This window comes from Strigops habroptila, chromosome 6 (genome assembly GCF_004027225.2).
Source record: "Strigops habroptila isolate Jane chromosome 6, bStrHab1.2.pri, whole genome shotgun sequence".
Classification (NCBI taxonomy): domain Eukaryota; kingdom Metazoa; phylum Chordata; class Aves; order Psittaciformes; family Psittacidae; genus Strigops; species Strigops habroptila.
Genome location: NC_044282.2, coordinates 36,506,296 through 36,522,032, shown reverse-complemented (window position 1 = coordinate 36,522,032; position 15,737 = coordinate 36,506,296). Strand labels below are relative to the sequence as shown.

Genomic DNA, 15,737 nt, shown 5'->3' with positions numbered 1-15,737 from the left:
GTTCATGAACAAATATAACGAGTTATTAGCTGAGCAATGAACATGGAGTCATAAGTGAATATAGTAAATCACGGTACAAAATACCTGCACATTTTGCTTTGTTTACTGTGCAGAAGCAAAGAAAAAAAAACCAACACAGAATGCTAAGAAGTCATAAATGAGCAGCTCAGCAGTTTGCACCTCTGACTTGTTAGTGGTAACACAGTGTGAAGGTCCTGTAACGCAAGGGCATATAACAAAGGTATTTGCTATATTTCTGTGAGCAAGCCATCCATCATCAGCAAATGCATCCAGCATGGCAAGAACAGTGCCAGACATGATATAAGCAGGTACTCTCACACTTTATAATAACACTGTATAATAAGAAACTATACCTCAATTAAATAAAGAGTACAACAGCAACACAAAGAAACAAGAAACATTGTTTTCAGAATGAATTCTACTCTTCTCAGGGCACTCAAGCATTTCCACTATCCTACTCATGCACTCAAATGTTGCTAAAAGATATCAGAAAGTTCTGCTCATTTTTATTCAGCATGTTGAAAAATTCTTCAGGCATATGCAGGATTTACAAAATTAACCACACAGCTTTTTCTTTCTTTTTTTTTTTTTTAATATGTGAATTATGACTTATACTATTACAGCATGGGTGTGATCTTCCTCCAATAAACCTTCCTTCTGATTTACAGATTTGAAATATAAAAGCCTGAAATTGCTTTCTCAACAAATCTTGCTATTCTCTGGTAAAGCATCCTAGATTTCAAAGTTAATTCAATTATTTTAGGAAAGGAGGCATTTATGTCTTCCAGTAAATACTAAATACAGCCCTTTAACAGGGTTTATGTAGGGAGAACAAACATTCAAAACAGTGACATGTTTCTAGTAGAAATTTAGAAATCTGCATTTCTAATGCTTAGATTGACAGAGATTGCTTCTGTTTGAGAATGAAAACTTTGGTCCAGATAAGCATGATTTAGAGATGTATTTCAACCATTTTAAAATGTTCTCCTGAGTTATAATATAAACTACTTAGTCAACCAGAGGTTGTGAAAGGACACAAAATCTTTCCTGTACTTGCCCGGGGAGCCACAGTTTTTAGATTCCACTGTTTCAGAAAATAAATACTGTACACAGCATGTGTTCACTAAAAGATATCAGTATCTTCATGAGCAAAGCTCATTTGTCTATTAACCACACAGACCAGCAAAACTTTCAGCTGGATTCATTTTCCTTAATGTCTCCAAATGAATGTTAACATCTAACCCATGGACCAGAAACAAAACCAACTGAAGAAAAAGGAAGGGCTTAATGATTTCAAGGAAGGGCTTAATGATTTCAAAGGTTTCAGTCAGGTCCCAATGAGCAATAATAACAACAACTAGAAAAAGGTAATTAGCTAACAACAGAGTGGAAGATGGTGATCATCTCTGAAGCTGTAATTGGTCTGAGAAAGTTACCTGTGTGCCTTTTCTGGCTCCACAGACCAATACAGTAAAATCAATAATGTGATACCTTTTTTTTTTTTGATAGCTCTTGGGTTCTAATAACTGATGGAGGTCACAGAGTGCATCTAAGTTTCTAATGGAAGACAAAATCCATTAGACTTATTTTTCTGTTTAGCATTCAAATATTTTTTCACCTTTTTCCTGTTATTTTACTTATTAATTGGGGTTCTTTTTGTACTTTGGTTAATCTGTTGACAACAGAGGTGACTTGAAATAGCAACAAATATGATCTTCATTCTTTTGACATATCTTTAGTTACAGCCATGTGCTTTTTAATTTTTGTACAAACTTTGTTATATCTTAGTAAAATTATTTTTTTTATTCCTACCTTGATAAAATGAATGTACGAATGAACTCTACCTCCTGAACCGTTAAAAATACATACATTCTGATACTGAGATAAGTAGGTTCCTTGTCAAATAGGATGAATTTACAACCTCTTCTATGATTCTGACATTTTTGCCAAGCTGCTCAATCTTCTTGCACTCTTGAGCTATTTACTGAAGTAAATCCATACTACCGTGACAAAATGTTAAGCCTTTTACCTGATGTATTCATATATGTTCATGATCCTCATTCTAATGGTATCTTGGTTGCTTATTCCAGACACTCAGCTCGTTATCTCAATCCTGGCTGTGGTCTGGCATCTCCCTAGCAATAGGGAGACACAGACTCTTCCAGCCTGCCATGCTTAGTGACCAGGTCTTCACATCTGTTCTTTCAGAGCTACCACAGACATACTGATCTTTCATATGCTCTCACTCACTTTCACTAACATCAGTGTTACTCAGTTTAGAAGTCAGAACATGTTCAAGTATAATGGAGTAATTATTACTGGGTTATAGACTGAATGGGGCATGTGCAGTAAGGATTATCTCCAACTTTATGGCTCCGTTATTCTGGACGGAGGTTGAGGACCTCATTGAGCTACAAAAACATTGTCAATATTGTTTGAGGTGAGGTCAAACCTCCTCAGAACCTTCCTCAGGTTCTTCATTTATTCATTTGAAGATCTAAAATCTTCTTGTTTGAACAGTATAAGATAAGCTGTATAGGAAAGAAACAGTTACATAGTTCATTTTCTGATAAAGGTTGCTACTTTAGGGCTGTCTAATTTCTTCAGTTAGAATGACTCTTGAACACATGCAACAAGCCTCCTAGACAAAACAGAAATGTAATGCATTTTTCCTCATCTGTTAGTTTTCCAGGACCTTGTCCCTGGTGGTGCAGCTCTGGGGATTCTGCTCCAGCAGGTGACAATGCTCTCAGCACCTTCGCACTTTCTTTGTACTCTGTTTCTAGCTGGAAACAGAAAAGTGTCCCCTCCTCTCAGACTAAATTTCCAGCAAGTGAAGCTGTGTCAGTACGACATATATAGCTACATATTCTGTTGCTGTGCCAACCACTATCCGATCACAATTTCAACAATGTGGGCTGCCAGATGTTGCACAACCGACCTCCAGAAATCATCAGTTTCAAAACTGGCTCATTGACTCTGTTAACAATGAACACTTTTTGGAATGTGCATTGTTTGAACATTGTTTTCTTTTAAAAATAAAACTGTTCTTACTCATTCTTTTGATACTTTTCTTCCTATTACAAACAAAACTACTTGGTACGTGAATTCATCCAAAGAAAATGTTTGGTTGTTGACTAGCGTCTTGGAATTATCTGTAGCACAAGTGAAGTTCTGTGTTTTCTGATGATGTATGTAAGTTTTCAGGACCTCAGAATTATGACTGACCTGAACTGATGGATGTGTGGAGCTTTTCATGGAAGATTTAAAGATGACTGTTCAGTAGAATAAACAGACTCTCTTGTTACTCTTTCACAAATTAAGAAGTTGGATTTTTTTTATTAAGACATAGCTGATTAACTGCAAGAGTTCTTCAGAAACTGATGTGAAATATACCTTGTAGTTAGCACAGAACAGCACATGCTGTGATGAGTAATTTTTCATACTGATTTCCTGAAAATCAATAGAACAAATGTTTGCATAAACAGTTGCTTGCACTGACTTATTAACCTAGTTTTTTTAAATAATTATTGTATAAGCATATTTCACAATGCATCATTTTACTGACATATACAGATTTTTTTCTTTAATCTACAAAAATAATGGCTATAAGGTGGATTTTGAGACAATAATATTAAAGGACATGCTCTGCGGTAAAGCTATATTTATTGGAGACCATTCTCAGAGAGTTCACACTAGTTACCCTCACATAAAAATCTGATGCACAAGTGAGAAATTAAATTTATGTACTTTGCCCTAGATCTCACTTAAATCAGGTATGACTTGCTCACAGTTTCGTGTAATTAATCGTTTCAGTAAGGCATATGAGCATTTCCTGAAGTACTTATATAGTAAACTCTATAATATATACGGATCTATAATCACAATCATACCAGCATGAAACTGTATTTGTAACAGTGGAATGTATTTTTCTGGTCTGTATAGATATAACTTATACTGACTGAAGCACATTTGTATAACTATATGCAAGGTGAGTAGATGGAAGTTTTTTACTGTAGTGGTACACTCAGTCACTGATGTGACTGTAATATGCAGACAAATCTTAATGCCCTATTATATCACTTTGGCCCTGTAGAGTGGTTGTAGCACATAAATCAAAACAGTTTATAAAAGTCTTGAGGCAACCTTTTGGAGAGGAAAATTAAGTTCTTTATAACTTGTAATAAAATGCAACTTGTGGTTTGTAAGTGACCGTTGAATACACCGAGAACTGCAAAATGTTAAATCATACAGACCACAATCATGGGAAAAGATGCCAGCATAATAAATGTGTCTGGAATTGTTTATTTGGTGTGCAACATCATCAGTTTTGTTTATTAACTCTCATCTAATTTAACAATCACAAAGAGAAAGAGAATTTATACTTTTTGTATTGTGATTAGGTTGACATTTCTGAGTAGACGAAGTCATATCTGAGCATTTTTCTTTATGTTTCCAGCAATGACATTTGTCTTCAATAAATATATAATCTGAAGTCTATATAAGAAGGTTATCCAAGAAACAACTTTATGTTTAAATGTATTTAACAGAGAAATACAGAAAGCTATGCCTCGATTCATGCCATTGCACAGTAATACCTTTAATGCCCCTGCCATTCTCAAACACAAAAAAGAAAAATCTACCATGCAAAGAATAATAACAAACTTCCTTTCTCTCTTTTTATAGACACCTTTTTTCATAGGAAGAAATGATAAATATTCTGATAAGCAAAGGTAAGCCAGTATTGTATTTGTCTATGTTATGTGACTAGTTTGTTTCCAAAATGTAGGCACGCGCTTCAGAAACACCAGCTCTTGTTCTTATTAGCAGGAGCAGTTATAAAGTATACCATCTTGTATTTATCACTAAAAGGCCAGAGAAGACTTCTTTTATCTAAATACATGCAGGTTATCATACCATACAAAAGCAAATGTTTTGATTGCCATTATACCTTAATCACTATGCTCCTATGCAGAGAAATATTGTGGGAAAGAATTAATAATTTTAAAATTCTAGCTGAATACGGGTCTGTTAGTAAAAACAAATTCACAGACAAAATAGGAAATGGGAAAAAACCCTGAGATGCGGCAGAGCTTACCTGACCACTTCTCAGCAGATCTGCTGCTTAGCTGTCCAGTGCGGGTGAGCCCCTGAAATAATGAGACAGAATAAACTCAATGTAACCATCATGTAGCCTGCTAAATTCACTTTAACATGTCAGATAACAAAAGATATGCTTTATAACATATTCAAAAAGAGTTAGCATGCAACTCCAGCTGCAAGAGATTTTGTTCACAAACTGAACAGCAATAGGCCTCTACTTTATTCTCATCAAAAAAGTAAACCAATCACATTGACAAAAAGCCACTGTAAACAAAAAGACTATTTAAAGGAATAACAGTTTTGGCATCCCTACCATCAAGTCTTCTATGTTTGGTTGGTTGTTTTTGGTTTTTTTTTCTTCATCAAAATTTAGGTTATATATTTGTTGTTAGCAAGAGTTGCATTACTATTATTGTTAATTTTAGTTCTGTTTATTACCTTGAGGGTTATATATTGTAGAATAATTTTGTTGTCACTAGTTAATGTTAATTAGTTGTTTTAATAGCCTATATACCTATTTGTTATCTTTTGGTAGGTTTACTTTTTTAACTATCAGTAAATTAATAACTGCGAATATTTAACATTACTGTTGCATACTCAAAATTACAGATTTACTATTAGTGTTACCTGTTTAACGTTTAGTCATCCTTTGAGTCCTGCGACATATTTCCTTAATAATCATCAGCCATCAAGTCTGATAGTCTCAAAAGAAATATCAGCCCTCTAAACTGCCTTCAAGGGCGGTGATATTTAGCACTGAAAATTACAAATAAAGTTTTTGAAGTTGAGTACCAACAAGTGGGTAGTGACACTGATGATTAGTTTATCAAGACAAATTGTCATATACTACAAAAAATGCAGTCAACGCACTCTTCTGAGTGAAAACAAATAGGTGAATCTATGCAATGCTTACATGTTGAATGGGATATTTAATGTGCGGGGAAACTCAAAGGTTGAAGGACTAGCATTTAGACAGTCTAACAGTGGTAAGTGGTAATCTTACCTCTTTAAACTCCATTACATTCTCACGAGAGACATGCTAATACAAACAAGTCAATCAGAGTTTGTGTTTAGCAAGATCAAGCTTAGAGGATAGTTTAAAATCCATTTATTGTTCTAAAGCATCTTTTTCCATTAACATGTTATACATTAGTGGATACTAACCATGATTCATGTAACAGTTTAGTTTGTTAACTTTTAAATTATTTAACAACCAGAAGTTATTAATACAACTTTTAAAGTCTTACACAAAAAAATCTTAAAACAGGCTTGGGTTCATTTTTGTAATTTTTATATAAAAAACATTTTAGGCATCTCTTGAAAAAGAAATAAAGCAGGCATTTAGAGCTAGAAAACAAGTAATTCCAAATTTAGTTTGTTACAAAAGGTTTCAGCTTTATTGACAAATTATGGCAAACATATTTGACAAAATTATGGTTTCCTATTTAGAGAAGCTTACACATGGAACTTTATGTGATTTTTTTTAACAAATACAGGTTAAAACACTGAACAAATTCAGTTAGCTACATACATACAGTAGCTGCTTGTTTTCAACCCCATTAAAACAGCATTTAAAATTAAATTTACAAACTTAATATCGAACATCTTAATCTAAACTAACACATATTAAAAAAGACAGGTTAAAACATCTTATCTACAGCTTGATTATTGTCTGTTTCAAAAAAAAAAAAAAAAAAAAAAAAAGAATCATTACAGTCTTCCAGCAACCCTAAACAAAAAGTCAGCTAGTATGTAGAGACTCAAGATCTGTAACAGTGTCATGCTTTTTAAGTTACACACAGCAATGAATACAACCAACAGAACATCATCTTTGAATGGTTTATAGACAATGCTTGCCAAAGGTTTTTTATCTCTGTCTTTTTAAGTCCGTGTTATAAAATAATACTAATGCCAATGTCACTCCAATGTTATAGGAAATACAAGTAGTACATAGGATAATAATGAGCAGTAATCCCTAGGATAGAAAAGAAATGGACTATTACTTGTCTTGTTGCTGTTTATGTGGAGACCACAGGCTATTAATTGTCTTTGAGATGAGGTCACAGATGAGGAGGACCTTCAATATCTACCATAGGGGTGTTCCCTGTAACCCCCTCTGGCTGACCTTGGAGGTGGTGCCTTTAGGCTGGAACGGGTTGTGGCCCATTCTTCTTGTGCTAAAAACAGAAGAGAAAAAACATGTTTTGTAAATATCTAAACTTGAAAGAACAGAGTGATGCCACTGCTAATGGCTGTCAAAATTGTTGAGGGTTTTGGCTGAAAGCTTCAGAAAAATAAAATGAGGATAGCATTATGATCCATTTCTTTATCCTGCCATAAAAACTTACAGAAAACTAACCACCTACTTTTCTACACAGGCAACCTGCCTATCTCAGGATGAAAAAAGGCTTACTCCTTCACTTTCAGCAGAGAATGAATACCTACTGTGGTGGCAGTACAGTCAGCTCTGGAAAAATCACTGCACTGGGCTGCCAGCTCAGAGTTTATTTGATGTTTTGAGCTTCCAGCATTTAAGTTGAAGCACCAATGTGAATAACATTTAACGCAGTTGGTATATTCATAAGATGAGGAGTTGAATCATGAAAAGATAATAGAAATACATTTGACTTTTTACTTCCATTTGAGACCAAAAGAAAGAAAACAATGGAAGAAAAACAATGTGAATAAATGTTACTGCAGTAAGTGAAAGAGTTTTGCCAAATAGTTTTTACTTTGCATTATCTTTCAAATATTTTTTCAAATTTTGTGAATGTAATACGCTTGGCAAGAATAAGTTCAAAATTGTAAGGCTAGTTCAGTTTTTACAAAACTTCAAAATTCTTTTTTTTTTTCTCTCTCCACAGACAAGGTATTTCTGGAAGTTAAATCTTCCAAAGCAGCAAACAGGAAGCTACCTACAATTGTGGTCCAGTTGTTGAACCCCAAACTTGAACTCCCTCCTAAACCAGTGTATTCTCAAATGATTTCTGGTTTTGTCTTCCACTGACTTCAACTGATCACACTCACAGTGACTGAAACTGAAATGCAGAAATCATCAAGCTTACATCACATCATAGTGCAACATTACCCCTGTTACAATAGTCACAGAATATATCTTCATAAGGAAGTTTCAAAATCTCTACATATGCCTCTAAAGTTATACAATATTCTGCCTATGTCTTTGCAATGAAATATAGAAATTATTCAGAAACCAGTGTGGCAAATGCTGGTTATTTTCTATATTGTTGTATTTTCTTAGTGATCATGATGTTTGTATTACATGTACGCATAGAATATTAATGTTCGTAAAACATAAAAGTAAGGATCAAGCCTTCTGATACTACAGGAAGAAAGAATAGTTTTTAATGTGCATAAAAAACAGAGATTGAAGAGAGGAGTTGAAAAGATTGGAAGGTGACTTGAAAACAGTGGGAAGGGAAAAGGAAGATACAAATTGATGATGATTTGAAACATTTGAAGTTCTTGCCCCATAAATTTAAAAATCCAGGTGTATCTATTTTTTGAAGACATACATAATTTTTATGCTTTGATCCATGCAAAAATTTTTAAGAGCCTGTTGAAGAAATCAACATTTCAGAAGACATTTTCCTTGTCCTGGTCTTCGTTTAGACTTTTGCTACCCCACTCAGCCAGAAAGTATTGAAATGAGTACTCCTGACTCAGCAATGTAAATAAAATTCATCTATATAGAATATAAATGTGAAACCTCCTGAACTGCCAGGTATAAGGGGATAAGGTGTGAGCCAATATGGAACATATTAGCTATGGTGAGCAGGGACAAAAATTATTCATTCCTTATAGCCAAGAAGAACATATTTTTACTACATTTTTCATGTTACATGCAACTTTCTAATTTATTTTCCGTTAGGTCAAGCAGAGATGTTCTGGACTTCTGATTCCTGATGTACCTGTAGAGTAAATCCAACTTCAATTAATTTTTCTTTTTTTCTTGTATTTCATTCGCTACTGGAAGGAGAGACTGGGCTTTCAGGTGCCAGGTCACTGCCAGAGAGCAGTGGCAGATTCCTAACTTTTGAAAATAGTGTCTGTTCCAATTCACTCAAAGCATTGAAGGATTTTGTTCAGTTTTTTAACAGAATTACCTAAACAAGAGAATAGAGCATTCTATGCAGAGTAAAATACATAGGCTAGTACAGAGAATATTAAAAATCAAAATTGTATTATTCACACATTTCAATGAAGGCTAAACTACATTTCCTTAGATTGTCGGCTACTTGATTAATGGAATTATGGCATTAAATGTAAAAGGGGATTGAAAAAAATGTTAATCTCTATTAAGACATGTCAAAGATTTTCTTTTATTAAAGCAAGTTTTTAGAGTGACAGTAACATCTTCCTCTTAAGCAAAGGCTTCGTAAATATGCCTTTTAGAGCAGAACAAGAGTTCAGTAAAAAGTCCATGTTTTGATTCTTTGGTCTCATTTGCTATAGATAACTTAGTAAAGTGCAATCTTTGCTAGTTTCTCCTTAAATAGTTTCTTTGTATCATTTGGTTAGGATGAACTTTAAATGACAAGACTCCCCAGTGAAACTAATATATACAGAGGTCTTTATTTCTCTTCTGCATCTTGATTAACATGTCTATTGGTAGTAGTATAGAATTCCAAATACACAATAGTGATATTGTTGATACAAGCACAGAAAAAATAGTTTGGATTTTTCTTTTTATAGGCATGTGTAATAGTCCAAGTGCCAAATTAATTTTGGAGCAATATGGTGACATATTAGCTACATGTACGGAATGGTGTGCCGTTAGTACATTTTCAGTTTACTATTTCCAAAACTTTTACAATAAAATATATTTTGCTGTCAGTCATACCACACTTTTAGCCCTAACACAGGAAATATGTGAGTAAATAAGTTAAAAACCCCATTCTATTAGCAGAAACTTTGCAAAATTGGAATCTTACCCAACATGGATAGGATCGCATACTGTCCACCCACATGGGAATTCTTTTCTCTGGCAGGTCAGTAAGTCTGCCTGGGTAAAGGAGAATGAGGTCTCCTGGCCATGGTAGGGAAACTGAACTCTTTTTAAATGTTGTATGGGTAGAAAAATTACAATGATATTGATATTTAGTATAGAGAAGCTCTGTAGGCACATACAGTATTATCACATGTTAGCATCATGTTGAATTGTGAATGGGCTCAAATGCAGGTTGGAGAGGATGCTTATTTCCTTCCTCTTATCTTCTGATGATTTTCATCTGCTTCTCTGGGTACAGGTGTTATTGGCCCACTAATTTCCTCATTTCAGCTACTCCTTTATTGAAATCAACTATATTTCCCAAAACCAAGGGGTGAATTTGCCCCTTCAATCACATCAGAGCTGTCAATGAGTGTTTAACGTTTTGTAATGCAGATTTCTTTCCAGTTTTGGTTTATGATAGTCAAACATTAGTAAAGTACTGGCTACTCTTCTAGTGTAAATAAAGTATTATATATCTACTGACCTCCTTATTGTCCAAACTTCATTTTAAAAAGGAATAAAAACATCGTTCATGTTAAGAAAGAATTATTCTTTCTGGCCATTCGCCCTTGAAGTTTAAAAATTGCTGCTGCCTATTTTAAATTTTTAAATAACATTTAAAGTCTTTTCAGACTTTAAAAGTTCTCCCAAATAAATGGAACTCATTATATATGCACTTTCATTTAGCAGGAAAAGAACCACAGTGGACCCCTTAAAAGATCAGAATACCTGTCAATTTTTTACCTCACTAATTGGAGTATCTAATGTTGCTACAGATCTACAACTGCAAAAAATGACCTATATTCCAAAGACTCCAGGAGTGAGTAAAGGTAACAGAAGTCAGATGAAATGGAAACATTTTAGTTAATGAGCCTGTTGGTTTTTAATGGGCATAATTTTATTGTTGGCATCTTGTTTTTGCTAATCACTGCTGACTTCTGTGGCCAGTAAGAAAATAATTAGCTGACTCTAGAATAAATTCCTGAATGGTTAAAACGGCTATCAAAGATTGCTTTGGTGAGAAGATAATGCTCTACGAAAACAGAAAAATGAAAATATAAAACATAAAAATTCTGTTAAAATTCTGAAAGTTATTTCTTCTCTGCAAGATGTCTTCTCTGCAACTACATTTCATTATCTTGTTGCCCTGGGATGTGAGGGGAACACTTAGGGAGAGCTGCAGGGCTAAAAAGAGCCCCAGGCTAACATGTATTTGGAGTGGACATCTCAGGAGAAGATTTGGTACCTGCTGATCTTGTTATGGAACAAGAAACATTCCTGTTGTGATTTTTTGGTGCACTCTATTTATTTTCTTTTTCTTTAAGCTGCTCAGGATGTTCTCTTGTTGAATATCAGGGGTTTTATGGTCACAAGAAACCAAAGTCTACTGTGGAAAACTATGGCCTATAGGGTTGAAGAATTGGCAGCCAATATGATACAGTCCTAAATCCTCAGGTTTCTCATTCCTACAGGCAATCAGTTTCCATGCAGTGAATTTAAAAAACCCGCCTTTGCAGTATGTTTCATTACACCCTTTAAAAAATGGTATTTTGCTGTAAAAGTGCTTCAGGTTCAATTACCCTTTGCTGAAGTGTCACTGCATTTGCAGAGAGGCCTTGGGGATAAGTAAGATTTAGATAAAAAAGGAGAAGCTTTATTTATATAAATGAAAATGATTAAAGTAGTAAAAATACTCACTAAATGTACAATGCAAAGACAAATCAATTTATTGTTCCAGTTGAGTCCCCTACCCCACCTCTGGACTGAAACACCTTCATATAAAGGTGAAACATACAGTCTTTCTGGCAGTACTCATATAGTAGAAAATGACTTTATGTTACCCATTGGAAGAAGCTGTTTTTTCTTGACTAACAGTGTTCTTAAAGTAAATTGCTGCTGTGGCTGTACCAGTTTCTGACACAGAACAAGAACAGAAATGTAATTTGTGGTACAAGTCTCTTATGCCCTCTTTCCAGTAACATGGTGGACCTATTATTTGCCTGATTTCAAACTTTAACAAAGAAGGATGATGGTCACAGCTTACTTATATCTGCTTGGTAATACCACCATCAAAATATTAATCCATAGGCAAAACAGATGAAAGTTTTGGGATTACAGCTTTTACTGGGAAAACACTGGCCTCTACCACTCATACTGCAGTAAAGGATTATATATTTATTGTGGGGAAAGCAAGACTATCAAGAGTGTCTGAAGCACACAAAGCCAATAAATTACAAGATGCAGCCACACCAAAAAAGAAATCAGATTATTAGTAGGCTTTTCTACAGGGATTTTTGATGAAGAACAATCTATCTGCATGCTAGTAATCAACGTTTACTTGATGTGCAAAGCTGCTCTTTCATATCTCGGTTCCAGTACTCCATGGTAACCTTTTTCTTTCAGCATCTAGGGGGGTTCCTGAGAAATGAACCTTATTTTCAGGAATAGTCTTAAAAGACTGAAGCCATATAGACTACCTCAGTAGTCACACAGGTATTTGGGTAGCTCTTTAGGTAGCAGAAGGCTCGAAAGACCCTTCAGCCTTTTTGACTCCCAGGCTGAGTTTCTTTGTGTTTCAGAACATATAAAACCAGTGGAATCTGTTTTTTCTCTGAGACACTGTGCCAAAATAGAAAGAGGAAAGAGAGTCTGGACATTTTTAACTTAGTAAAGTGAAGTGTTAGTGAAGTGGAAACTGAGAGAAATTTCAGGTGAAGAGTAGGTAAGAGCTGTAGCCTTGGAGAGAGAAAAGTAATTGGGAAAACTGCTAGCGCGTCTGTGAATCAGCATGTCCAGGAACTGAAGGGTTGTGCAGGGCAATCATTGTGGTTTTAACGCGGATTTATTTGCCTCCTTTTGACTCCTGTGCAAAGAAACCCTGTGGAGTCCAATCTCCCTGCTCCCTTGGTGACGTCCAGCCTGCCATCCAGTATTCTCCTCTTACCCCCTGTCCTTTTCACTTCTGACTGTCCCCAGTGACCAAGAAGAAATCCACACAGGCAGCTTAATAACTGACCGTTGAGGGCCCAGTTTTTCCAGGAATTTGGTGTTATTGCCAACTTATAACATCTCTCAGATGTGGCCATTCTTACCTAAGAAGAAATACTGTATGCTTTGCTTTCAGATACTAAAATTGTAAGTTATGGCAGCATGATGATTTATAGCTGAGGAATCTGAGTGTGCTTGGAAGTGAGGATTATTTTAGGTGCAGGAATGAGTGTCATAGCAAATTTTTTGGTGGCTACTTTGCTAAGAAATGTGAAGTCATAGGCATAGCCTCTTTAATTACCCTGGATACTTCTTTCAATTTGCTGTATGCTCCCTGTGAATCGATATTTGAAGCTCACCTTTAGGATACATAAAGTAATTGTTATTATTGCAGGCAATCAGCACCCTTGCTTTATGATTGATTGAAATGATATGTTAGTATTTTTGCACTACTTTTTAAAATTCAGATTGACTCTTAGTTACCATGTTCGTTGAATTATATAAATACTTCCAGAATCTATTATAGACATTATTGATATATTAGCTGAGACTATCTTGAAAGATTATTGTTTGATCAATTCCTAGTAGACTCAGTAGCTCTGATTTACTGTTTAAATACAGGATTAAAGTTAGATTTTTTTTCTTACTGGAGACTCAGAATGAAAAAAAGGTCACAGGATTTTTAACCAGCGAAATTCCCTTGAATGTGGGATCACTAAATGGTGTAATTTATAACAGTTGTTGAAGTATATGAAGTTGTTTGTCTTACTACTTTACCTACGTAGTACTGAAAATTTATAGTGGTCCATCTATTCTACCCCAAGCAGTGGATATCATCACATAATAGATGCCTTCTAGTACAAGAGTCGAGAAAAGTGCATATTCAGAGAACTTTTTTCTACCCTTCAGTCAGCATTCTGCATCCTTGTCATGGAACTTTCCAAAAATGGGTAAAACCCTTTAACAAAGAGGGCAACAATACAAGTAATTAAAAGGCAGATCATATGAACAGACGCTTTAAAATAAAAAAAACATACTAACAGCATGTGATTTGCATATGAATATGTTGTTTCCTAATAATCTTACATTTATATTCATTGCTTATTCTCTGTAATAATAAAGACCTGATCACTTCTTCCTGGTAACTTATTTAACATCTGAATATTGCCCACAATTTTTGGGCACAATTTTATTAATCTCTGGTCAATTATTTTGGGACAGGTGGCCAAGAAGAGATAAAAAGAGCTATTCTGTTTAGATATTTAAGAAGTATATAACAGCAATTAAGATAATGGTATAATTTTATTTGCCATTTAGTTTTCAGTGGTATTAGAAACATAGAAACTGCTTTTACTTCAGAATAAAATAGTTTTCGTTCCTGTGAGTTAAAAAAAAAATCTCTTCTTTGCAAGGTCATTATATGGCATACATTTGGAGAGAGCACACTGCACTAGAGATGGAGCATAAGTGGAATTTGGGAATTGTAGCTCTACTCCTTGTTTGCTCAGTGCCCTTGGATAATTGTTTAATATTTTGTGGTATGGCTTCCTCAGTGGTAGAATGAGACAAAAATATCTACCTCCCTAGGGTGTTCTGACATGTAATGAATTGCCTGAGCAGTAAGAGAAAAGTGTTATAGATGTGCTGAGCAGAAGAACCAATAGAAACCAGACATTTAACTTTAAAATGAGAACAGTGAAAATTAGAATTATTTTCTCCTAGCAAGCCTCCAAACTTCTCTCTCCATGAAAAGATGGGTGGAGACAAAGTATTAAGCAATGGTTGGAAACTTTGCCCTACACAATCTAATGACCAAAGTTCAACCAACATTAGCAAAGTCAGGATTTCACCCCATAAATTAACACAGAAGACAGCTGCACTTTTCTTGTGCTATAATTGGAGAAGTATTACTTTAGATGAAAAATCAGGAACAGGTTTTGTCTTTCTTTGTTTTTTAAGGAGAACATCTACTTTTTTTGCTCTTCTGCTCTCTTTTGCTTATCTGGAAAGCCTGAAACGTACACAGGATTTCTGCCTGTGTATCAATGTATTTTATAATTTTGTAAGAATAGCTGAAGTGGCTATCCTTCAAATCACAAATGGTAGCTTTCTTATATGAAACATGGAATCTTGTCAAAAGACAAAAATGTTTTCAAAACACAGGCTCAAACCCACTATGCTTACTTATACCATGCTAAAAACCACTTATTTCACTAAACCTACTGCTTATACAGTATATGGTTTCAAACTAGAAATATTAGGAAAATCTTGTGATTTAATAGCCTATTTTCTGAACTTAGCTGTAACTGTTCTAAGAAACTACTGTCCCTATGTTTGACAGCCTCTTCTCTTCAGGAGGGCTAAAAAATTAGACTGCATGGGTACTCCAAATATGCTTTAGTATTGTGAGCTGCCCTGGCTTAAACTGGTAGTAGAGAATCACAGAAATCCTCCAGCTGATTTAGCACTGGAGGAGATGAGGAGTGCTCATCCACTTTGCCAGCTCTCCCTGAGGGTTAAGTAATGTGAGTAAAAGGAGCAGTGACTACTGGAAAAGATTTCTTAAAAAGCTTCAGCCACTGTTGCAGTGAACATCTGCCTCAGACAGGGAAGG

General features: G+C 34.9%; 1 protein-coding gene across 11 annotated transcripts in view; it reads right to left on the bottom strand.

Moving 5' to 3' along the window:
- Nucleotides 1-15,737, bottom strand: part of KHDRBS2 (KH RNA binding domain containing, signal transduction associated 2) — a 356,318-nt gene that overhangs the window by 22,793 nt on the left and 317,788 nt on the right. For 9 of the 11 annotated variants that reach the window (XR_003991957.1, XR_003991959.1, XR_003991958.1 and 6 more), the window contains 2 exons: nt 7,128-7,301; nt 5,120-5,171 (listed from right to left, as the gene is read on the bottom strand). Coding sequence is in view for 1 of the 11 variants with exons in the window: in XM_030490209.1 (XP_030346069.1) it covers nt 7,204-7,301 (98 nt within the window). In the remaining 10 variants the exon portion in view is untranslated. Of the gene's footprint in view, nt 1-5,119; nt 5,172-6,215; nt 7,302-15,737 lie in introns of those variants that run through there. The other 2 variants (XR_003991965.1, XM_030490209.1) reach the window with 2 other exon arrangements.